At 35.7% G+C, this 25,580-nt stretch overlaps 3 protein-coding genes across 5 annotated transcripts; all 3 read right to left on the bottom strand.

Annotated features, from left to right (window-relative positions):
* Positions 1–101: 101 nt before the first annotated feature.
* Positions 102–14,563, bottom strand: Dhc62B (Dynein heavy chain at 62B). The gene is made up of 30 exons (XM_069109442.1): positions 14,450–14,563; positions 14,201–14,389; positions 13,746–14,122; positions 13,356–13,602; positions 12,779–13,177; positions 12,470–12,680; positions 11,994–12,267; positions 11,525–11,905; positions 11,357–11,450; positions 11,132–11,286; positions 10,734–11,019; positions 10,503–10,664; positions 10,232–10,443; positions 10,036–10,153; positions 9,716–9,956; positions 9,412–9,658; positions 6,175–9,355; positions 5,488–6,089; positions 5,094–5,380; positions 4,753–5,006; positions 4,364–4,660; positions 3,811–4,306; positions 2,978–3,723; positions 2,550–2,903; positions 2,002–2,468; positions 1,742–1,899; positions 1,362–1,608; positions 872–1,277; positions 529–792; positions 102–452 (listed from the first exon to the last, which is right to left on the bottom strand). The coding sequence occupies exons 1-30, from the start codon at positions 14,561–14,563 to the stop codon at positions 102–104; spliced, it is 11,817 nt and encodes a 3,938-aa protein (XP_068965543.1).
* A 952-nt stretch (positions 14,564–15,515) lies between these two features.
* Positions 15,516–20,757, bottom strand: muskelin (muskelin 1). The gene is made up of 12 exons (XM_069109063.1): positions 20,598–20,757; positions 20,308–20,377; positions 19,981–20,123; positions 19,699–19,903; positions 19,405–19,597; positions 19,091–19,326; positions 18,749–19,029; positions 18,512–18,683; positions 18,240–18,440; positions 17,950–18,141; positions 17,630–17,872; positions 15,516–17,539 (listed from the first exon to the last, which is right to left on the bottom strand). Exons 1-12 carry the CDS (start codon positions 20,684–20,686, stop codon positions 17,297–17,299), a joined length of 2,268 nt encoding a protein of 755 aa, XP_068965164.1. The 5' UTR covers positions 20,687–20,757; the 3' UTR covers positions 15,516–17,296.
* A 207-nt stretch (positions 20,758–20,964) lies between these two features.
* LOC138177836 (ubiquitin-protein ligase E3C) lies at positions 20,965–25,369 on the bottom strand. Of its 3 annotated transcripts, none has more exons than XM_069109058.1 (5): positions 25,223–25,369; positions 24,673–25,128; positions 24,054–24,589; positions 21,931–23,972; positions 20,965–21,828 (listed from the first exon to the last, which is right to left on the bottom strand). In XM_069109058.1, the coding sequence occupies exons 2-5, from the start codon at positions 25,113–25,115 to the stop codon at positions 21,661–21,663; spliced, it is 3,189 nt and encodes a 1,062-aa protein (XP_068965159.1). In that variant the 5' UTR covers positions 25,116–25,128; positions 25,223–25,369; the 3' UTR covers positions 20,965–21,660. The 3 variants fall into 3 exon arrangements, with proteins under 3 accessions (XP_068965159.1, XP_068965158.1, XP_068965161.1); XM_069109057.1 differs by having other exon boundaries at positions 20,966–21,828; positions 24,673–25,131; XM_069109060.1 differs by having other exon boundaries at positions 21,692–21,828; positions 21,891–23,972; positions 24,673–25,131.
* Between the last annotated feature and the right edge of the window lie 211 nt (positions 25,370–25,580).

The following is a 25,580-nucleotide window of genomic DNA, read 5'->3' as shown; positions in this document are numbered from 1 at the left end:
AAATGTTATACATTATACATATTACACATATGATTCGTAATCTTGTAATTAACTAGCTAAAAAATACAAGTTTAGTGATAAAGATCACTATGAGAGATTGTTTAATTGTCGAGTTGACAAAGGAGAGCCAGTCCTCTTTTAATCCAATGACTAACAGGATAGTTCGTATTTAAGAGAATCGATAACACGTAATTAGTTGAATGTCCGGTTGTTTTAAGAACACCAAAACGCACGGAAGTTATGTAAAGAGGACATTCGTATCGCTCTCCTACATGAATGGAATCCACTACTTTTGGTTTCATCCAAATGATTGGCATAGGCTCCCAAAGAATTTTTGGATAACTTTCAGCGAGTAGCATGCTTTGTATATCCCATCTTGCGCCGGCCAAATACATTCCGTAAACGTAAACGCCATCAATTGGGGATGTATGCAATCCATACGTAGGAAGTACCTAGAACAATAGACGATGGAAATATTTAACATCCTCCTCACCGCGATAAAAGATATGTTTGTAACTATCGTAAAACCTCGAAATCAAAATCAATTCTATCGATGGGTATCTTGTATTTTCTGGCGAAATTTTGCGTTGTTGCCGTAAGGAAAGCATGTACAAACGAGAATCCAGATATCCAAAACGTTTTCGGTTTATCCTGTATTAACCATTTTTGAAAGAAACTTAACCGGTCAAGAAAATCGTTGATAAAGTTTGGCAATGGTTTCAAAGTTGGATAAGCACATGCTTGTACCCAAGACGGTGGAATTCTTGCGCTTAATATATGACTAGCTAGAATCTATAATTATATTTCATATTTTATTTATCGTCAAATATACAATATTATCGTTGTATGATGCCATTGGATTCCGCAATACCTCTAACGCAGGAGTCATCACTATTAATCCTTTCACCGCCTTTTCTAGCATATCGAGAGATTCCCGAATCTCATGTAAAAGAATGTTATACCTTATCAATTCTTGTATCAAAACGGTATTCATGGATTCCATGTACATAATAGGATATTGTTTTTGCGCTTCCTCGATATCAAACAATTCAGGCATTCTGTTATAAATATCATCTTTTATGTTCAATAACATTTCGTCTTGCTTAGTAGTATCGCCTATCGTCACTGTTCCTTGAACTAACATCATGGACTCAAAGAATTCATTCGACAATTCAAGATCCCGCGTAATCCCTGCGTTCATATGCAATCCAAGTACTTCTGGCGGTGGATTTAAAGGAATTCCTTGAATTTGTTTTATATAATCTTCGTATTCGTGCCTACGTGCATGTAAAACGGCACGTTAATCTTTCTCTCTTTTTACTCTACGGCGATAAAAGCCTGAGCAAAAAAAATAGAAATACTTCTTTGGTAAAGTGTATTCAGATCCAATATCCGCGAAGGCATAATTCGGGTCCGTAATTACATTCTGATTATAAAAATCTTGTAATATCGTGTTTAGGCATCGTCGATCTCTATCATCCGTGACTCGACCACCGTAATTACATTCACCGGTTAGATATATAATAGCTTTAAAAGGAACATCTTCATAGTCGTTTATGTATAGATGAAGTTGTTGGGCTGATATTTGAAGGTCCGATTCGTTGAAACCTGTGCATGTAATTATCTTATACAGTTTTTCTCATTGCAAGCATTTAGGTATGATACTATTGAGTTTAGGAACATGAAAGGAAAAGTTAAAGTAAAAAAAAAAAAAAAAAAAAGAAAAAGGCGTTTGACGGACCGTATTTTATGTTCCAACCCTGAGCGCCGTAATTTCGTCTTTCCTGTATTACAGCATGAAAGAAGCATAAGGCATATAGCAACTTCGAGTACGCTCTCTTTTTATTGGGTTCCGTATCAAATAAATCCATGGTTTTGGTAGCTTCTGCTTTGTAGGACCTAGTGGTTGAATTGAGCATTCGTTTATTTATTCGTTTCATTTGTGGACGCTTGAAACATAGATAGTTAGTAGATTATGTTTAAATAGTTTGTTAGATTCACCTCATAATATTGTTCTGCAATCCAGTTGGAGGTTCGTTTGTCATTTTGACACCATTTTGTAGGATTGTAATTGGAAAGTGAGTGGCAGGATAGCTAGTAAGCCATAGACGAAAGTTACTGTGTGTATTCGAAGGATCGAAGTGTTCGCAGATATCTTCCAACATAGGCATCCAAGAGGCAGCTAAGTGACAATTTTGTAGGCATACCCACTCGCCATCGTTTTGTCCTTGTTTAATCAGCTTCTGAGCGATCGGCCCTTGACCTTGACCGAGGGAAATCGAATGAAATCTTTCATGGAAGTTCATGTTCTCTGCGAATATCGTAAGCGCTTCCATTGGATCCGAGCCCGGAGATAAAATAAAGATCAATGGTATTAGAGAACTCGATTCTGCGAACGATTTGGAGATGTCAAAGGGTGGCGGTAACACAAACTTCAAACCAATCCCAGCTTCAATGAATCGTTGTATCTAAAACGTTTTAGTGTTTTCGCATTAAGTATAAGAGGATAAATAAAAGGACGAAGGGGGATAATGGTCTGTGTGTTTTACCATGATCATCACTTTGTCTGTTCTGATCATTCTTGTGACGATCAATTTCTGAAAAGGCGTTAAATTCTTTTCCCATGGGTCTGGTATTGGTGAGTTTTCCGGATTCGATAAATCGTAATACTGCTTCCATCTGTTTAAATTGCGGACAAAGTTTGATTGAAAATCGGCGAAGCTAGGTAATATATGAACTCTGCAAATTTCTCCCCAAGATTTAGGTGGAAGCCAGTTAGACGCTGGATTGTCTGGTATCGCAGCCAATGCGACGCCTCCAGATAGAAAGAATGTCATTTCTTCTCTCGTGATCGTGTTCTCCGATATTAAAATTGTCGTATATAAGACAAACGAATACAAAATCTGATCGGAGAGATGACACATATCAAAATTTTCAACTCAATTATATCGTAAGAAAATACAGTATGTAAGTTTACCTTGTCTTTTTCAAATAAAGATCTACAGACATTTTGGTACAAGTTATAAGTAAAAGTTTCTCGCAGAAACGCGAGTCTTCTTTCGAGAATTTTACTTTTGTTCGCAGTATCGATGGAATTGATGTATAAGTTGATAAACCAAGTCAAAGAATATTGATACATAGGATCGATATTGGGTAGATCGGTGATCGTATAATAGAGAGCGGAACTATGTCTTGCGATGGGCTTATAATTTTGTCGGAATTCTTCGATTTGTGCCTCCGTTTTCTTCGCGGCAGCTTGCTTCTTAAATATATCGATAGAGAGAATTTTGGACGAGTCCAAAATTTCTATGGCTTCCTCGTCCTCCAATATGCTAGCTCCTGACGCCGATAAAGTTCTCAAAATATTATCCTCCACTTGTTGCAAAGCTTGTCTATTCGCGGCACTTTGGACGATTAAATATTCTCGCTTTTCCTGCAAATCGGGTCTCTCCTTTGCAACCACAATACCTAACAACTGATCTTCTAAAGCACCAATCGTTAACGCGAAATTGATCACGGTTACTTTGTTGAAAATTTCTGGTAGATAATGCGGATTGCGTAGTTTCGTCGTAATATACAGTCTAAACCTCAAACTGTATTCAATTGATTTTTCACCAAGCGTGATATACCATAAGGCACCCATTTTGTATATCGCCTTTGTTAATATCGGATCAAGAGGTGGTGGCAAGTCTTCAAGAACGTTCTCTATTAATACTGGTTTTCCTAAACGCAGGTACATAAAGTAACATTAAGAATGAATTGTGACAATATATTTTTCAAATAATACATATACATATGTACATATATTACCATACTCTAGTGCTTGTTCTATGATGTTCATGTAATCCTTATCCGTTATCTTGATGATTTCAAGTTCGTTTTGCTTCTCCATGTTACGAATCCATTTATTCGCTTGACTCTGAGGATCAACGAACAAACTCCACCTCTTCGAATTATCCATGATAATGGCATTCTCGGTGGAGAACGAGTCTCGAGGTAGCCCAAATATATTCCAAGAATTGATCTTTATCTCGGTGCCGAGTACTTCAACGAAATCGTAACTTTTCGAGCATGGGATATTCAAACTGTTAACATAGACTATCCACTTTTCCAAGTTTTCGATACGGTAGTTAGACGTGAACGGTCCTAGATACGCTATCATGCCACAGGAAATTAAAATATCTCCTGGCAAAGTATCGTAAGAACTTTGTAAATTTGCTGCTGCAATCATCCAACGATTTTTTTCTCCTCCCAAGCCGCTAATTAATTTTTCTGCACGAATCAACTTATTTCTGCAGTTTGTCACCTATGGAATTGCAATTAGCATTTAGCATAATATACGACCCGTTTATGCCTCTGTTACCTCGTTTTCCAACTCGATCTTCTTGGCGAGAGTTACATTTAAACGTTCGTTAAGAAGTTCTAATCTTTCGGTCAATTCGGCCAGCATTTCACGTCTCTCGTTCAAAAATTTAATAGTATTTTCGTAATCTCGTTGCGCGCCTTCCAACTTCGCTCTTTTCGGTCCAACTACTTTGATCACTTCGTCGTATAAAACCATCGCTCTCACCCATTTGCAGAGACCTTCGGCAGCCGATGATGCCCTAGCTACAATTTTCGGTTCGAAGTTCTTATCGGTCATGTACGTCGTTTTGATTTCCTATATTTACCAAGGTTCTTTTTATGAGTTAAGCTTATCATATTTACGCAAACAAGCTACTATGAAGAATAAACAGTAACTGACAATATGACCTGCATTATATGCGGTGAAATGTTATCTTTATCGTACTGCCGTAAAGTTTCCAAAAATTTCATGTCACCTAATAAACGTTTGCTTGGAGTCCAGTAATCGAGTACTTTTTTACCACTAACTGGATCTTCAACTCTGAGAGGGGGTATGCTTAACATCACGCATACCGCAGCCATTACGAGTTTTACCCCGGCTGGAGGACTTCTCATCGTCCTTACAACCGTTATATCTGCTGGCTTTAGAGTATTTAGAGCGGCTACGATCATGTAAAATGTAAAGTGAATAAAATTTATGAAAAGCGTAACCGCGCGCAAGATACTTATGAATATATATATCTATGTACCTATTGCATCTTCTAGAGCTGGCAAAGCCTGCGCTAAATCCGCCTCGCATTCTGTCTTCAAATTTCTCGCTATTTCGGCCTGTACATTCGCTACATCTTCGTCTCTCTTTACCATGATTCTTGCCTTTTCCACGCTGATATTCTCGGTTTCAATTCTTTTCATAGTATCGGCCGTCTCCTTGGCAGACGCTTCAAGTTGAGGCCGTAATTCCGAAAGCGTTACTCTCATTCGACCAATTTGTTCGGCCGCGTATTCTAATTTATCCAATCCGCTGATATATCTATCTCTGTGATACGCAAGAAGAAAGTATAAAATATAAGAGAAAGAAAGAGTGGGTAATCTTAAAATTGCATTCTTTTTCAGTTTCGCTGAATATTTATTCCGAACGCGTACCTCGCGAGAATAAGTGCTTCTTGTTTCTCTTTCATCAGTTCTGCATAAGTTCGTATGAGATCGAGAAATCCGGCCGTTGTGATGTAAGTTTGCCTACCCGTGGCATTGTAAAATCGAGTGCTAATATCTTTGGCGCAAACGTGAAAAAATTTACACGCGATCACTGCGTTGATCTTCACTTGTTCATCGATATCGATCGCAGTGGTGCTGCGTAGAGCTACCTGTTCGAGAGCATCCTCTGGCCATACATCGAACCAATCTATCGTGCAACAATTCACGAGACTCGGATAAAGTCGAAGTCTAATTCTGAAGGTGTCCCCGATGGGACTGAAGCATAGCATTATGTGTAACTTCTCTTTGCAACGATTCACGAAGAAGGCAAGGATCGAGAGTACCGATATGTCTAAATTTCGATCACCACCCTGAGCTGGTAACCGTGCTATTTCAATAATTTCTTGTCTTTCCTCGATAGTAAATAGATTTGGCACCTCGCCTGAATTTAACAAACTGTCGATGTCGTTCAGGAAAATTTCACTTTTGATTTGTCCTTCGGTGAGTAAGAACACGAAATCTTTGCCTGCGCCGCCGGAATTCATGAGCACCTAAACGATGCAAATATAACACTTGCGTTTATTAAGTTATTATCAGGATTCAATTTAATTATCTCATTTCGATTAAGGAACGAACCTTCTTTATATCGTCCCGCCATTCTTGTATGCCATATGCGCTACCGATCTCTGGCTGGAAAATACCGAGACCGGTCATATTGGAAGCTAATCTTGTTAACGATTGTCTACCGGATCCACCTACGCCAACCATTAGTAAGCTGCCACAAGGAATTACTAATATGCGGCAGATTTTCGCGAGATGTTCCAAAGCGTAACGAAACAAAACAATATCCATCTTATGCCTGTGTGTAAGATTGTATTCCTCGAGGCAAGAAATTGCTACTTCCGAATATTCCTCTATCGATTTTACTTCTTCGTAACGACGATCGCTCGGAATCGTATCTATATCCATAAAAGTACCAAATACGAGACTGCGTAGACTTTGCTCCGTTAACTGGTCGTTAAATTTTGGTAAATAATCAAACACCATCTCGAACGACTCTCTGAGATTACTTCCAACTACTTCTTTGATCTTTAAAAACAACCATTGTCGGTCGTTTGTATCGATTAGACGATCACCAAAGACCCTTAGAGTTTCATGAACCCACAATTTTGTGAAATCCGATTTCGAATTCACGGACTCTTCGTTGATCATCGTGCAACCAGTTATCACCCGAGAAAAGTCACGTAAGTTGAAGAGATAATGGGACTTCGCTGGTGTCGGTCTGAGTTCTTTCTGAGCGTCCTGGAAAATGTTCATAGTCGCGTTTACAATCTCCGTGATGGTCGGCATAACTGCTGTGGTGAAACCATTCCGTTGCAATCCGATAAACGCGATATTTGTAAAAATTCTGATGATAGTATCCTCGGTAAAGTTATCGATGCTAAACAGGTTGAAATGCCTCAAGAATCTTTGGTATAATTCTTGTCTACTACCGCCTGGCGGGGCCATCGCGCAGATGAACATCGTATCGTATATATAAATTATTTCCGGTTGCTTTAGATCAAACCAAATTTTATGATCGAAAAATTGCCGGAGCAGCTCGATCGGCGGTTGGGCACCGAACGTTTCTTTCGCAGGCATGTTGACATCATCGATAAATACGATGCAGTGTGTGCCCGACAAAGGACCAAATTGATTTCTGCGTCTTTTGTATAATTTTAACACGATCAGCTCCTGCGTCTGTGCAGCCGTAATATGCGGAGTGAATGTAACGAAATTTGGTAGATATTCTTGTTCGTTTAACTTGTTCATGATCAAATCTTTGATGTAGAAACTTTTCCCGGTCCCTGTCTCTCCATACAATAAAAAACGTTTACGGTGATTAACGTGCTTTAAAAACAGATTTTGATATTTTACTGTGTCGATGGTAGGAATCATTAATTGGACGATGCTTCCGGTATCCGAATACTCTTCTTGCCTTGCCAGGTCAGAGAAACGTCTCCACGCTCCTCGTCCTCGATACGTGTAAAAGCAATCGTGAATCAATTCATCTGTTGGGATAGAGATCAGGGATTCGATGAGAAATTCGGGAAGCGGGTGTTCCTTCTGTTCGTTCTTCCAGAAAGTCAAATAAAACGCGTTGAATTTGACACGGGAAGCGTAATCTAACGTACCGGCGGCTCCCCAAACTATCGAAGTTAGTATAGATGCCTGTAGCCAAGGTACAATGAATTGATCGTATGTTTTTGGATTCTGTTCTACCGCGTCTTCCATCAACATTTCGAAAAGAGTCATCGTTGATACAACCTCGTGAATTTGACCAGCACTGATGGTTTTGCGGCAGGATTTTCGAATAAATTCCAAACATGGGTCCACCAACCAATTGAACAGTTCCTGAATATTTTTCTCTTGACCTTCCTTCCACGCGGGATTCAGTTTATTTATCCAAGATTGAACGAATGGCTGCCAGCCAAGAACGCGCGGCTCTACGTATATCATTCCACAACGGGACACTGTGGCGGGCGATGCGTGTGCAAGATCCATCACTTCGAAGATCATGGACATCACGTTGGACATTTGTATTATTTCACCGGACGTTAGGCAAAGTTTTTTATTGTCGTCGAGAACGGTATTCAGGTTCTCGATCCACAGTGCATCGACTGGTCCGTCGAAAATAATCCATTTTCTATCCGGTGAGTCTTCGGCGGCATACGTTCGAAATATAACAGCGCATACACCGTCCGTCCATTCGGAAGAAACCGGATCGAAACATCCGTATAGCTGTCCTAACGTTATAGACTTCGGATTAATCGTATAATATTTCGTCGTCGCTCCGTTCTCGTCGCCCCGTTCATGCATTAAAGTTAGAGCATCGGCCAAAGTATGGAGAACCGAGGTCTTCCCACCGAATGGTTCTCCAACAAGCATAAATCCGTGACGAACGATCATCATTTCGAACGTTTGTATGATTTTTAGGAGAAAACCATCCACTGGTTGCAAGTTATATTTGTCAGCAACCTCGTAAACCGCTCTTAAAAGTACTTCATAACTTGGAGACGGAAGTTCCAATCCAGGAAACAGATCGGATACGATACCTTGGAAAAGTGGAACATCGTGCGCCAAGAACTTTGGTAAATTCACATCGATCACGGATCTAAGTAGAAGCATGGACTCATTCTCGTCTGGAAATTGTAGTTTAATGTTTTGCGCGGCTGTTAAGACTGTTTTCACAGCTCGCATGCCATAATCGTAGTGAGATTGCGTGGACAGTTGCTCGGAGCATAACTTGTACGTCGTTACGATTTTTGTAGAGAGTTCTCGAGCGCTACTAAATCCAGAGGAGTAAAGAAATATTTCAGCTATCATAGCGTAATCCGGTACCATCATTGCTACAGTTCTGAATAGAACTTTCAGATTGTCTGGCAACTCTGTACGACCTGCGTAACCAGGGTTCATTGTGATGCAAACGTAAACGGCAGGATTTAACCTCAATTCAGTGCCCTCGAAGACAAACGTTTCCAATTTAGCTCGTACTGCCTGGGTGATGGAAAGCATTTGCTGTGCAACTACAGATAATACTTCTAGTTCGATCCTGTTAAACTCATCGAAACAAGACCATGCTCCGCACGAAGCAAGACCTTTGAAAAACTTTCCCATGTTTTTATAGTCGAGACCTTCGGAGCAATTGAAAACTACGCATTGTATCGCTATAGCTCTGCTTAAATCTTTCGTCGTTTCTGTTTTACCGGTACCAGCTGGACCTTCCGGTGCACCGTTCAAGTGTAACGAGTATGCACCGATTAAAGTGCGATAACACCTACGGAGTAGAGTCCCGTTAAATTTGTTTCGACAATTCAACACCTTCTTTCTTACCTATCTGTCAGAGGAGTAATAACGAGGCGAGGACAATTTCCAATGTATTCGTATGCGTAAGCCACAGCTGTATATATAATTCTAACAAACACATCATCTTCCCAATAGTAGCGCAATTGCGCTAACCAATCAAAATCCGTTTCGTTTATGATTTTCTTGTCGATCAATGATTTTACCACATCCATAGCATGCACATCCAGAGTAATAAGAGCATTCAACGTAGTTCTATTTTGTTTCGATAATTGTCCTAAGGATGGTACGTTTTATTTAATAACAGCAAATGCTTTAAGCAAACCATGTGTACCTCTGACTAACTCAACCATCTCCAAGATTTGAGATCTAAGTTTAGTATGCAGTGTTTCCATTGTCGAAGGAATATGGGTCATGAGACTATTTTGAACTTCCATACTCCAGTAAATTTGAGAAACGCATAGGACGACCATACCAGGCCATATACATACCCATATGACCCGTTTATTAACTTCATAATCAAGGTAGCTCATAAGGATTTCATGCCTTACAGATATTGACATTTGTTCTTCGACCTATAACCTCGAGACAGGTTGCATACCGTTGTATATTCGATTCGAATTTTGTTCCTGTAAATATGTTGTGATCGCATACTTGAATAAGCCATCGTTCTACGCAGCCTCTTGCGGCAATGGTTGAAATTTTTTCTTGCATTCTAACTTCTTCATAATCTTCGCTAAACATCGAACATATTTCCATATCTTCGTCAAATCTATCATATTATACTTTATTAGAAAATCGAAATTGTTATCGCGTTCCTAACCATTAACATCCAACGAGGATAGTTTACCGCAGCTTATTTATCCCTTCGAATAATTTTCGAAGATGGGGTTGGACTCGAAAGGGTTCTTTTGTTTCAGACAGTATTTCTAACATATCGTCGTTACTCAAAAAGAAAAATCTTGGGAAGAAAAGTCTCTTCTTCTCTAAGTAGTTTAGTACTCCATCATTTACCTTTTCCATTAATTCATTAGCCTCCTGCATGATTTCTAGAAGACCCACCTGTGTAAATAGTCCCGTTACTTTAACGTTACGATTACTACAACGATTCAAAAACTTACGGAACCAGCAGTTTCTCGTACACGAGGATCCTTTGCAACACCACTCATTGCGCTACGAAATATTCTATCGACTTGAGCGAACAGTACTTCTTCATCGGGTAACTGTGCTACAATATCTTTACTTGAGAAGATGGGTAACAAATACATCCATTGTACTTGAACCTAATGTAGAAATGTAAAAGTTATATCTATAAACGTAAAGGGAATATGCCGTGAAGCTTCTGAAAGTACTTTGGTCCATTCTTCGATCGTTGACTGTATTCGAAGTAGAAGAAAGTAAAAATTTTTAACTTCTTCCTCGATAAGTTTGACAAACGCGGAACCTCGCATTGTTTGAACTTTTATAATATGTTCCTCCAATAGAGCATAAATATCATCTAATTGCGTCAAGATGTTTACTCCTGAGTCTTTATAAAGCGAAATGGTAAATAGTACATCATCCCATTCGCTGATCATTTTTGCTAATAATTCCTCAAGCATAAGTTGTTTTGTTGCGCTTATACTTATCGTTTCGTACCTTGATCGAATATAGACTTAAATCAACTGTCTGATGTATAAAACAGAGTGGAAAATATCTAATTTATAATACGTTAGAGAAAAAAGCATGAAAGTAATAAAAATTCTGTTACTTTTCCAAATCTTCCATTAAATTCATATTTATAATTTTTCGGAATATTGTTCCGGCATCAGGAGTAAGATCGAAACCGGCTATAGCCGACATTTCGTCCCAATGGATTTGGCGGATCGCGGGATTTCGAAAAACAGCTAGCAACGGTATATATTGCTGCGTTAAGAATAGTGGCAGTAAGAAAATATTCTTGACAAACAGCTGGCTATTGTGTCTTAAAAATCACCTTGAACCACTTGATATCTTCAATAAGCTGATGGCAAAGTTTTAAGGGCGCCGGCTGTTGAAAAGGGTCCGGTTCGTCTGGCGATCCCTTGAAACTAACGAAAACATCGCGATGCCTTAACACTCGATATCTTTATTAACTAAATACATTCGATATTGTATCCATTACCTATGCGGGTAATTCATTGCGATTTCCAACTTTATTCTTGTTTTGTACTGTTTACTGATTTTGTTAAAATTAGTAAAATAATCAGTTGCCTTATTTTCGATATCGTTTGAGTCCAAGTACTCAAACGGACCATCTAACCAAACATCTCGATGTCTTTGCCACTGATAACCACGATAAATTAATTCATAATATGGCATTATAATTTCTTTCAATTCATTGATTCGTGGATATTCCGAGAGAGGATATTTGAAAAGTTTCTCCTCGTCGTTGATGCATGTTATTCTCTCATCCATACGATCTAAATCACGCGCAAACTTTCGCATATATTCTATATATTCCCGTATTCGATTTGCGTCATCCATATCGTTCATAATTTGCAATCTAAAATCAGTAAAATAATGATACAATATTATAATATATATTACAAGAGATTCAAAATTGTATCAATTCTCCTATCATAGGGGTTTACCTAGGAAACATGTTTTCTACATCTGCATTTAAATCTTCGATTCTTTTCTGAAGTTTCTCCTCTAATTCAAATTTAATTTGCTCATACGCTGCGCTATTCTGTTCGAATACCGGTCTTATCCGCTTTAACCAATGAATAGTGGTGTTATTTAATTCGATATGATCTTTGGTTAATGCTGTCATCCCGATTAATGACGCCATCATGCGCAACGATAAAGTAATTTTTTCTTCTAACGATCTCATTAACGTTGATGCAGCAATTAACATATATTCACCTGAAAGGAAATTATATCACTTGATTCCTTTCTGTCTGGTACATTTACGAATTTTCTTCTATTTGTTTGGCAACTAAGTGATTGCGGATTTTGTCATTAGGTGGTATTGACAAAATCCGCAATCACTTAGTTTCTAACCAATCCAATAGATTTCTTACTTAAAAAATCTTCTTATTTAAAAATGTTTATTTAAGAAATTTACCTAATTCGAGTAATTCTTTAGTAGTATGAGGAATGTTTAAAGCACGTTCTCTGATCATTTCGAACGTATTACAAATTTCAAGATTGTAATTTCGATGGGTTTCGACCAACTTCTCGATAATTAACCTACGTACTTCTTCCGTATAAAAAAGAAGTCCTGCTTTTGCTGCGACTTGATGAATTATTCCGATCGAAAAATATTCGTGATCCGGCTGGAATAAAACTAGATTTCGTGAACTCTCATTACTTTCTTCCGAATTAAGTAAATGATGTGTCATATGTGTATCTATGTATGTGCATAATAGTGTACCATGCCATTTATTTCTCGAATGAATTGGTTAAAATCTTCAACTTTGGATACACATTCTTGAAACGTGCGTCCCGTCCTAACGTAAGCAACGATACTTTTATGCGTTTCTGGATCGAAAACAACTTGAAATTTGTTAGACAATTCTTCAATGTAACTATTGAAAGGTTGAAAAGTATCTTGTAAAGTCTCTGCGAGACGTCGATGCGTTTCTTCTAGATATAGTTCTGGTAATACAGCTTTAATGTTCTCGCACTGAATCTTTACACCGACCCAAGAATCCAGTGGCGGTAATTGTTGACCGACATGACTAATTTGATCAACTATGCTATGAAATGCGTGACATATCTCACGCATCGTCGGACTAAGAAATAGCTTGTTGTTCTCGCATTTTAATTGTAACTGCAGGGCAAAAATATCAATGAATATTTCTTCGACTCATTGCCAATTGCATATTTGAATAATGAACTTCAATCATACTTTACGAAGTTAGCAGCAGTAGTTGTCTTTGAACGATTTATCGATCGATACCAATCGATCGAACGATAAAAATTCGAAATATTCAAATAAATTGTTGTACCTTGAATAAAGGCACCAATTGTTTGTCTTTTAAAACGTGAAGCAAGTATTCGATAGTGTTTATCATGCGCGTGACCACTTGAAGCGCGAGCAAATTATTAGCGCAATTGAGAAAGTCTGGCAAAGAGGGTTGAGGCACGTCGTAAATGTAGCGGGGTTGAGAAATTAATCGCACGATGTCGCTGTAATAGGTACTACTGATCATCAGCGCGCCTTTTTTCGTATCGTTTTCCACCAAATCTAAGAACCTACGATTGTCCGTTATGAAAAGCTATTAACGTTCATTGGTTAAGTTCTATTCGATATACGCTAACGTGTGTGGAATAAGAACAGAACGCTGTTCAGTTCGGGTATTAATTTTTAAAAACTATACAATCATTACATATATCACCTGTTGAAATCAAGATAATCAAATTCCAATCGATATCGGCCAAAATTACAAATCCACTCCGGCATCAAGATATGAGCTTTTGCAACAATGTTCCTCATCAATTTATGAGGTAAATAATACTTTTTTCTAATTGCGCATCGATGTTTTAAATACTTTGAATAAAATTCTGTCCGCCCAGCGAGTTTGTACGGAGGAATTTGTTCTAAATCTACATTACACACATCTTGACATTCGATCGCTACTACTCTTTTCACAGCTAAATCGTGCATCGCTTCGTAATAACGTATCTTCGTTTCGAGCATTTGTTCCTCGAAAATATTCGCGTACTTGTATCGTAACCCAGCCGATATTAAACTTCGTATGGTCTCTTCCTGTTCCTAAACGTTGAATCATGCAACGATACGTTACGTTTATTATACGTTAGAAACGACATAATGCATTTTGAAGTTACGTACAGGTAACAGGGTATTTGCGGGCAAGTTATTTGCAAACTCTTTCATCTTCGCGAAGTAGAAACTCTGAGGCTGTTCCAGTTGGCATTCGTTAATAACCTGACAATTACTTTCTTCCCTTTCATGACGAATCTTTGACTTCGTTGCCATTAATTCCAATACCTTTCGCGCATCTCCACTCTCGTCATTGATCTTTCGAACGATAATCAACTTTTCATTTTCACTCGTTTTTAGAAAAATAGATCAATATACCTTTCGAAGTTTAATTGCATTTTTAGACAACTGCTCCATATTGCAGTAAAATTTGGTGTCAGATGTCGCAGTTACTTCGCATATTATTCTTTCCTCTTCTTCTGCGTCTGGCATCTTTAACTTTTTCTCTGGGTCGTTTGTTTCTTTTTTTTTTATTTTTGAATAAATTTCCCTTTTGTACTCGCAACCACGCGAGAATGGGTTATCAAACCGTAGAATTGAAAATCGACGTTGAATATCGCCATTTGTTTTTGAACTTGCCGGAAGTTATTTATCGCAAATTATACATGCTCATGTAGCGATTCAAATTATTACGCTTAAGTAATTCTTGCAAAAAGTTCACCTTTTTTATTTCATATGTACACATATGTGACACGAGTTCGTTTTTATCTTACAATTAGTACTGTTTAAAAAACAATAACGATTTCAAATAAATGCACGTAATCATTGGCAATGAAATGATTAGATTTAAATGTACGAAAAAGAAAAATAGAACAGATGATCGAAGATAAGAAACAAGTAAAAGGTGCTTTTTGAAAATGAAATTTGAAGATCAAACTATCCACGTGTTATATATTATATCATATACTTTGTTCGAGTAGAATAAAAATACATGTTGAAAATAATATGTTCTCATTAGTAAAGATATGCTAAAAAAGAAGGCAAAATTTTTGGATATCTCTCTGTTTAGTAAGTATTCCGCCCATAAATTTACAAAAGACATTTGAATGAGGATTTCCCATTAATATTTGTCTATATCACGTGTTAACAGTTTGATCCTCTAAAATTCTGAAATAACTGTCTTTCTTTCGAGTAAAGGGAACGTCGAATTATCACTAGAAACGGATAGGGTATACGAACAAGATGAAACCAGAAAAATTACATGATAATATGATTATGATTCTTAATCATTATAAATTATACTTTTATCGTTTCATCTGTAAATATCGAATGGCGATTATTTTTTTCCCCCCATAATCGTATATTAGTTGACTAGAACTTCAAATATCACGTCTTTAGAATTCTACTCAACGTTCTTGTCGAATTTTATAATAAAACGATCAGATAAAATCCTGAGACAAATCTGATATTTACTATCTTGATATATATGCATAACATCGTGGAAGTAATGTTTTTCATTTGTTGAACGTGTATACGCAACGTACCTTCGAATACCAACGTAACTTTCACGATCGCGTATAAAATAGATTTCGACGATAGCTGATAAACATCGAAGATACTTGTACTGCGCACACATACCAGAGTCACGCTTAACTAAACCAATAATTATAACAGATTTCCAGCCAAAAATTATTTTGTCCTGTTTTCGTTGAAAATCGCAGAGAAAAATTGATAACAATGAAATATTTTTAAAAAAATTTCGCATCTTTTCTCCTTGTTATGTTATTCTAATGTTCGTCGTATAGATCCATTACTTCTTATCCTATAACCGAATTGTACAATCGTTTCATTCTCTAGCGCACAAAGTTATATACAAAGATACGCTTAAGAGAAATACCTTCTCGTACATGTATCTCGAATAATTAATAACGTTCACTATAATCACATTTTCGCTGTTCGTATCTTATAATGCTACAAATAATTGATCAGACAAATACACCGATAAAGCAATGCTATGTACAAGATGTTTCGCGCATGTCATTGAATAACATTTATAATACAAAAGGATTAACAATAATGGTGGCTTTAGCTATTACTTCCTATGGTCATAGAATATATACAAGATCGCGAAAACAAAGGTAGTGCTTTTTATACCAATTCTATCGCAAGCAAATATGCTGGCGCGTCTTTTTCATGATAACTGATTATTTAAATAGCGATGTAGCAATAATACAAACATAGAGTATAATAAAACATATTGCAGATATACATAGTATGCATAGAAAGCTCCATGCTTTATAACAGTTTACTATTATGTACTAAGCTTTATAACATTTATCGTGAAATATGTATAGTAAATTCTTATTATGAATATAAATGGTAATGCTAGTTTGACCTATTTCGCATGATGTACAGATGATGCTTCGATAACAATACATTGTATAAAATATTTTAAATGGCGAACAAAGCGAAGCCATAAAAATAGAAGAATATATATTTTTTAATGCGTCGCCTATTTGTTGCACTTATGTTGCAATTTCTCATTAACGTTACAACGTTTAACGAGTTTTCGTTCGAGTTTGTAAAGCATCCCTTCAGTATATACACATTGGATAAAAAAGAAATTTAAAAAATAGTCAATTTTTAATTGCTTTAAGAATGATAGTTGTTTGTAGACACATGGTTAATATATATCGACAAGATAATTCCGATTTGTTAATAGTGAGAACCGATTTGAACAATGTGTAACAGTACTTGGGTGAATAATTATGATACTTATTAATCGCATTCTATGAAATAAAATTAACAAATAAATCTAACAAATTTACATGTAATAAAAACAACTAGAACAGTCCAATGTAAACGAAAACTCAATAAGAAAAAAATGTAAAGGATAAATTTTTGTTTTAATTTAACTCCTCGCTTAAGTGCATCACGGTGAAATATATATCGACATATGCTTTTTTCTTTTTTCCTTTCCAAAAAAGTTATCCTTTATGTAAAAGAAATGAAGTTGTGTATTTATATGTTAGGGGAAGGCTGCATGCTTTATGAGAATTCTTTTCCTTTTAAAATGATACAAAGAATTACGCTATAAAAATAACGTTCCTCTTTTAAAGATAAAATTCGTTTGATATCATAGTAAATGTCTTTACACGAAAATGAAAGGAACCTCTCTGCTTTACATTTCGAAATATCCTTAATTAAATTTTAATTATTGTTGGATCACAATGGTAAAAGATCGATCAAATTAGCACGGGGTTGTGTCGATGACTCAGGAAAAAATTCTGTCAGTTTATCGTATAATTCAGTTCTCAAACTATGAATATCGCGCGTAGTCGAATAACATAACGACGATGTATCCATGTTAATTAAATTTCCTAATACGGCGTCTGAACTATTTGAATTTGTGGCTTCTCCTAACAAGGAGTTTTGTTCTCTGAATAGAAGGGATGTTAACAATTGAAACTGTAACGAAGAAATGCATACATTTGAAAAGGCAACATTGGCAAGGAGTATTCAGTATTCATTCGTTACTGATTAAAAAAATGCTACTACCTCTTTCGTTTGTTCCACATCGTTATGATCAATAATTTCCGATACTTTGGTCTGTAAATATTCGAGTGCTTCGACGCTATTGTTCAAAGCTAGCTCTTTGAATTTGTGCTTTCTAATAAGTAGTTTGCATCTCTTTAGGATTTGTTCATGAGACGGTCTGCATAATTTTAATTGCCAAAAATCATCGAGACGTAAATTTGGAAGACAGGACCTACCAGGGTTCCCTCCAAATAAAAAGTGAACCTAATAATATATTACGTAACGTTATTGTTGTATACTGCACAAACAGAATAATTTCTTATAAATAATATACAACAAACCTTCTTTACGTGATCATAAACCAATTGATGTGCATATCGTGGACATGGTTCATAATCTTGCATTTTACTCCAATATTTCTCTCCAACATTGTCATTTCGATAAATGCAAGACCATTTATTGTTCTTAATACTGTACACCCAAAAAGAATTTTGAACACTATCAAATCTTTTACCTTTGTCTTTACTTAAACCCTGAATAAATAGGAATAGAAAAGAATTCAAATACTACTGTTAATGAGTGTTGTTTGTATTATGGATATGATTAACAAAAATAATTATATGACACAAACCGATAAAACATATATTTCTCCCAATTCAGGGTCGATAGTGGCTCTTTGCGTAAATCCAGCCGCCGGAACATGATTTGAATCTTTAGCACCGAAATCGTTAAATATGTGTTCAATGTGATTTGTATCAACTTCGTACGTAAAAAAATCGCTAAGATCCTCTTTACCTCTCTGACCTGCGAAAATATATAATCTCCGCAATCCCTGTAAGAGGATGAAATTTTTCAATTATATTACATCCATAATATACATTGTACGATATTATGCATACATACAGGATGAAACAACATAGAATGACCAGCTCTAGATCTAATAGTTGGTATATTAGGACATGGTCTTGCAATGTCACAGGCAAGTCTGTTCCAAGTACCAGTTGGTACATGATAAGAATACAATCCAGAAAAAATGGGTTCAGTCGAACTTGACGCCATAACGTGATCTTCGGAACTGTAGATTATAAATGAACATATTAGAACACCAACTGATACAGTTGCAGCTATTGTTTTACTTACCATGTTGGGGATACAAGAACACGACCGCCAAATATGTAAATTGTCCGTTTTTCAATATCCATAGACATTTGATGATCGAAAATTAATTGAGGTCCTCCTACGGCGTACGTATCTTCTGATATTTGTGTCCATTTGTTCGATTCAATATCATATACAAAAAAATCACTCTTCAAATTTTCTGGCGTTCTATATTCTGCATCCAAGTATTTACCAAGAGTAAATAGTTGCCTGCGATCTGGGTCAAGGCACATTTTATGGCAAGATCTTGCGCTTGGACCACCCTATAATTTAACATTTAAATTCTCTATCGAGAATAATATATATTTTCTTTTGACAACTTACCACAGCTTCTGTATCTTTACATATAATGGTCCATCTGTTAGAAGCTATATTATACACCCACAAATCTGAAAGGTCTTGATTGCCATCCCACCCCCCAAAAAGATATAGAAGTTCTGCAGTTGGATCAAGCACCATTTGGTGGCCTCCTCTCATTCCTGGTTTACCATCATTGAATGATAACTTAGTCCAAACTGCTCTATAAGTCTGAGCATTGATATAGTCATTTAAAAGACCCACTGTATTATAAATCATATTACTTTCTAAGATTGTGTCAGAATAATATAAAACAATAAATAAAGGACAAAAATACTCACTCATTACAGCATTACTTATGAAGCATTCAGCTTGTAAGTGGTCACCTTTTGTAACCAATAAATCATATAATCTGGTCAATGTAGGGTCTTCAAGTGGAACACCAGTAACTCTTTGCAATGTTTCTACAATTTCAGACTGCTCTAGCTTTCTAAAGTGTTTCATACACAGCCTTATAACTTCTTTCTGGCGATACTGTAATATATTCGTACAGAACAAGTATGTAGAATACTTAAAACATAAACATATTGTCATAAGAAACATTATCATTTAGTTAAATATTGTTATATATTTACCGCACTAAACCATTCAATACTAGGTTTTACAATGTTAACATCATCAGTACCAGTTAGTTGTACATGCCAAATTGAGAAATTAAAACTAGGACCCCACGATTGCAATGGAACAATCTTTATGTACCTAACTGGAAAATAATTTTCTTCGTTTCCTAATATATGCTTCAAATCAAAAGTTTCTGATACTGAATCATTTTTTAAACCACTGAAAGAAATAGTAAAGATTAACAATATATAAATACACCTAAAATTATTCCTTTTTATTGCAAGTTTAACACTTACTTTTCTAGAAGTTCCATCATGTTTTGTGGCTCTAAACTGCCATATATCTTGAACTTTTTTATATTACATACATGTGTTTTCTCGTATTTACCAAATGTAATTGTTTTCACAATCGAGGGGAGTCGCAATTTCAATATAAGAAACTGAAAAATCCAAATTATCTATTGTACACATTTACTATGGAATATTAGTTTCAGCGACATAAAATAACGAATATTTTTTTGACGTAATTAAAGAAAGACTCGTAATTTGAATATCTGTATAAATTTCGCAACAATGTTTTCAACCTTTTGATTATAAATCGTGTTATTTTTAAGCAATGTTTACCTGTGGATAAGTGTCAATATCGGAAGACCAGCGCGATGTCTGATCTGATGGTTTATCTACAAGGATATTTCTAAAAAAAGAAAAAGAAAATATTATTTTAATACTTGGCGAAAAATCCGGCGTAATTAATGCAAATATTCATTTCATAATTTCACATATAGTGGTTCTTATCGTTCAACATAACCGTCGTTTTAGGTTAGAGAATTATTACCATGTAATAACTGATTTTTGTTTTGTAATTACGAAATATATTCAAAGGAAAATCGTTTAAATACTAGTAAAGTGCTTACTCTGGCACATAGGATGAAGAAAAACTGGAGCATTTATAAATTTTGAACTCCAAAACTTTTTGAAAATTGCTACTCTCGTTGGACGCCATGTTACACAAATGACATAAGCTTTAACACTAAATACATATGTGTACCATTTTTATAGATACATATCTAAGGACGAGTGCTGTATGAAAACATGACCCGGTGAACGATTTAATGTCCTTAATGTACAATTTAGTTTTGCAGTTAATTGTAATTAAATTTCATTTAAATAAATTTCAATTGAAATTTTTAATATTTTAAGACAGCCTATTCTCTATTTGTGTACAACCTTTATTAAAACATAGAACACTATTTGTAAAATTCAAATTACATATTTGTAATAAATGTAGATATAACGCTTCAGGACTTTTCATTATTTACACTAAATTAACGAATTCATAAATACATATATTCTATTCTCTCATGTATATTTAATATTGATATATAGTTGCCGGTAATTATGATGGAATACAAAAAATATACACAATTTACAGTTATAGGCCAAGGGCAGAAAAGTTATAACAAATGAAATATGTGTTTTGTGTGTGTGTATATATATATATATATATATGCATATATGTGTGCGTATATATGGATGTATACATATATGCACATAAGTTGGTATATATCCTGCAGGGTAATGTAACGTATTTTTACAAACAATACATATTCGTTCACTGTACTGGTAGTTGTCTCCTTAATAGACGTTACCGCTAATTAATTGGCCCCTCCTTACAATGTTATATGTCTATTGCCTGATCCGACGAAGATTTCTCAAATTATTCTGCCCTCTGGCGGGCGAAAAAATGGCTCAAATGAAATCTGTTTTGTCCTTACTCGCTGTTATAAATAAACACATTATATTTAAAGCACTTAATTAACATCAAATCACCTATCCATTAATGAATTATGACAACTTTTGCATTCGTAGTTTGTTTTCAAGTACGTGCTTAATGTTAATTACGTTTACAATTTATATACAATCAGGTATCATCGATTTAATTAAAAGAATTTGCTTAAAATTAGGAAAAAATTGAGCTTAACTCAATTCGAAACCTGCACCAGCTTGTATCGCATATAAAAGTTTTTCGCGTAGAGTTTTCTCATCTGGAAATTCTGGTAGCTTTAACAAATTCATACAGGTACTGGAAGTCGGCAAGCGATCAACACTGCCGGCATGTTGAATACAAAAAGGCGGATCAAGTTCCTAGAAAAAAATCAACATATATTTATATGTATATCCATCTATTTATATACATATACACGTACCTATCGATTAGTCATCAAAAAAGAAATAACCGCTTTGTACCTTAAATCCAAGTAAAGGCGGTCGACTGCAGCTCGTAACGAATTTGAGTAACTGTCCTTTTTGCTGGTCGTTAAATTCATTAACAACTTTCCAAAATGCAATGATTGTCGGATGATCAGGGGCATATCCTCCTGTGTAGTTAGTATGCAATTTTAAGTCGTTCACATCGACCGGGATTTGTGCACCCGATATCAAAACTTGCAGCTCCTTATTATTAAACATTTGAAGCCAATCCAAGGGAATCACACTACCTATACCTTGTTTGAATGCATAACATTGCGCTCTAATCTGCTTATTTAACTTATAATCGGCCATCAAATGAATATATTCGATACGATTATGATTTGTAACAGGAATATTAGCACCGCCTGGTTTTAATTCATCGATTCGTCTTTCACCGAGTTCATCCGATAATACAGTGAAATCCAAACCAAGATCCGCAACATCGCCTTTGTAACTTTTTAGGTACAAAAGGTTCCTATACATAATCGGATCTAAGGAAGCTAAATGATGAACATCAACGTCTGACTGACGTCCAACGATCTTTGATAGAAAAAATTCTGCGAACGGAAGTTCGACTAATAAATTCTCGTACAAAGCTTTTCCAAGAATTCTACCGATAAAATAATAATGCTTCGGGAAATCGTCAACCAATAATTGTACTGTAGGATTTGGATACAGCATATTATCCTTGGTAAGCCTGAAAAAGCCTCTGTTAGGGTCGAAGCTTGTTTTTAACAATTCCGATAAAAATTCTCTAAACAGACCACCACCGTCTACACCAGCTTCTTCTAAACCAGCTGTATTAAAAAGCTGTACACGCATTTTTAATCGCAATTCTGGCTCATTTTCCGGTGACAATTTCTCAAACGCATCCTCGTAGAGGTAGTTTCTTCTTACCGATATTTGTATCGACGGTCCTTGCATGAAGTGCGTCAGTTCACCTTGTTGTTCCGTTTTATCTCGATAAATCAACGATTGAAATGCCACTACTCGATTATTAAACGGCACAACAAATGGTATTTCGCGAAGGAGTGTCAACGTTCGAACTTCCTTTGCGGAAAGAGGTGGCCCTTCTTCTAAGTCTTCTCGGGTGAACACTCGTAATCCTTGAAAGGGAATATACCCTCTCAATCTACGTCTGCGAAATGTGAAATCTTGAGGTTTATCAATTGGTATTACAATATTCGAAGCTATCCAGTGCCCTTCTGGACAAAATTGCCGTCTTAAGTCTCGCATATGCAGCTGGCGTAATAAGCCGACTGTTACTTTGAACAAATGCGTCCACATTTGCGTGTCCTGTTGGTTTTGTAGAGAACATGAAGGACCAAGAACAGCTCTCTTATAATCGTCTCGTACGGTCGGCCGACTATCGGGAAATGCAAGCTCTACTAAACCTAAGCAAACGCCTTTTAAATGACTTGACAGCAATACCAATTCTGAAGTAGTAAACGGCATCGTTTGTTGTCCGTTAATGTCTAAAGACTGATCTTGAATAAAAAATTCCGTGTCGTGTAACGTTGCTATAAGTAAACTAAATAGTGAACAAAATACAGCTAACAGTGGAACTATTTTTTTCGTATCTTCCGTAGAAAGACCAATTCCCCGTGATATGATTTGTAAGAGAGGGGTTGCTCCACCAAATAAGGACATTTGACAAGCCGATAATAGAGCAGACCATAAATTCTTTAAAAATGCTGGCTTAAAAGCGAGCATATATAATAGTTTATACTTATGAATGGCTAATTTGTCAGTAATTAGCAAATGGTGACAGAGTTGGCACAATGGTTGCAATACAGCTGGATCTTTGCTTCGATCTACCGCTAAGAGTATTCCTTGAACACGTTGCTCTTCATTCAGCATTTCTATACATTCGTGTAAAATATCGGCTTGATCCTGATCAATCATATTTGCAGTAGATTCAGAGTCCGAATCACTTCCTTGTTCTATATTTTCTTCAACAGTTAATGGTATTATAGTTGAACTCATAGATGCAAGAACTTGTAAATAATTAATAACAACGTCTTTAGATTTGCATGTGGCTGTAATAAAGAGGAAATTTCATTAATTAATGTTCTTTTCTATTTTCATTAATTGTGCTGTCGATTATTTTGTATACTTACAAATTCGATTTGATTCCAGAGATAAGATGGAATAAAGTAAACTTATTGTTGGTTCTAGTTCAATTCTATCGATACATTTTATTAGTTGATTATATGGAAACTCTACAAATTCAGATAAGGATGGAATGATAAACATTCTTATTGGATCAGATATTTTAGAAGATAATATACTTTTACAAAGTTCTTGTAAAACAAGCATAGAGAAATTGTCGTCATGTTCTAAAAAAGAAATTAAATCTAATGGTCGTTTAATCATGTCCAGTAAACATTTTGAAATTGGTGTTGGTGCAACAGAGGTTGGTTCTAACATAGATGGGACTTTATTATCTATTAATTTTCTTAATTGATCAAAATATTTATGTTTTATCAAATAAATAAAGATATTTCCTAGATATTTATAACTATTTTCATGTAGGACTTTTTCTGCATCTTCTCGACTTGTAAATGTTTCTAATGCTCTTAATGGTATAGCCAATGAATAAGCTCCATTCATTAAAGCTTCTGAGTTATGTTGCATACACATGCGAAGAATCCATCTGTATATATGACATACATTTTATTCATATTTTTAAACAACAGGCGACATTTACTATGTCGTGTTTTTTGCTGTACAACCTACCTTAATCTCCATAGCCATTCTGAACAATTCACGCATTTCTGTTTGATTTCTTGTTGGTGTTTCAAAAAATGTTGAAGTATCCAAACTAGTCTGCTAGCATCCAAGGTGTGATTATAAAAGAACAATAACTTTTGGAAATATATTGTTAACTCATCTAAATTTAAATTTCTACGACTACTTATTTGTTGTTCTTCATCAAATTCTTTTCGTTTAATTATTTTCATATGCTTCCTTACTATGAAACCACGTATAAGTGCCTGAATCTTCAATGCTGCATTATGTCTTTTACGCTGTTGTTCTCGTTTTAAACGTTCTAACTGTGCATGCTGCAACAGAACTGACTTCTCATCTCTTCTACTTGCACCTGCTAAATTTTGCTGTGGTTTACGTCTGTAATCTCCTTCAAAACTGTACATGATGTTTCGATTTCTTTTTAATAGCATAACATTCCTATTCCTTCTTTTGAAAAAAAATAATAACAACACCAATTAACAGTTTTTTCTATGATTGAATATATTTGAGAATGAGCAATAATTTTTTCAGTACTTACAATGTGGCAAAGTTGATGACAGTTTTACTCAATGATTCACAAGCCTTTCTGATATATTCCAAACATAAATATTTTGCAGAAAAGTATCATTTCTTAATAATTGAAAAATATTGTCATTTATCTTTGTATTCTCGACAATAGTTAATGTGATTTCAAAATTAATGGCATCGCCGGTTTTGTTCAAAATTCTAATTTATATAGAGTTAAAAATTTTTTTGTTCTATAAGGTTAAGATGTACAATAATTACTACTTTTCTCGATTTATATTGCGGTACAATTTACGTTGAAAATTAAACTATGGGCATATTCTCAGAAGAACATTTATTTTGTGAAAATGTCAGCAAAAAGCAACTAGCAC

The sequence above is a fragment of the Bombus flavifrons genome, chromosome 3, assembly GCF_040668555.2.
Source record: "Bombus flavifrons isolate JBK064 chromosome 3, iyBomFlav1_principal, whole genome shotgun sequence".
NCBI lineage: Eukaryota > Metazoa > Arthropoda > Insecta > Hymenoptera > Apidae > Bombus > Bombus flavifrons.
The sequence above is the reverse complement of the archived record's forward strand: the minus strand, read 5'-3'. Positions and strand labels throughout refer to the sequence as shown.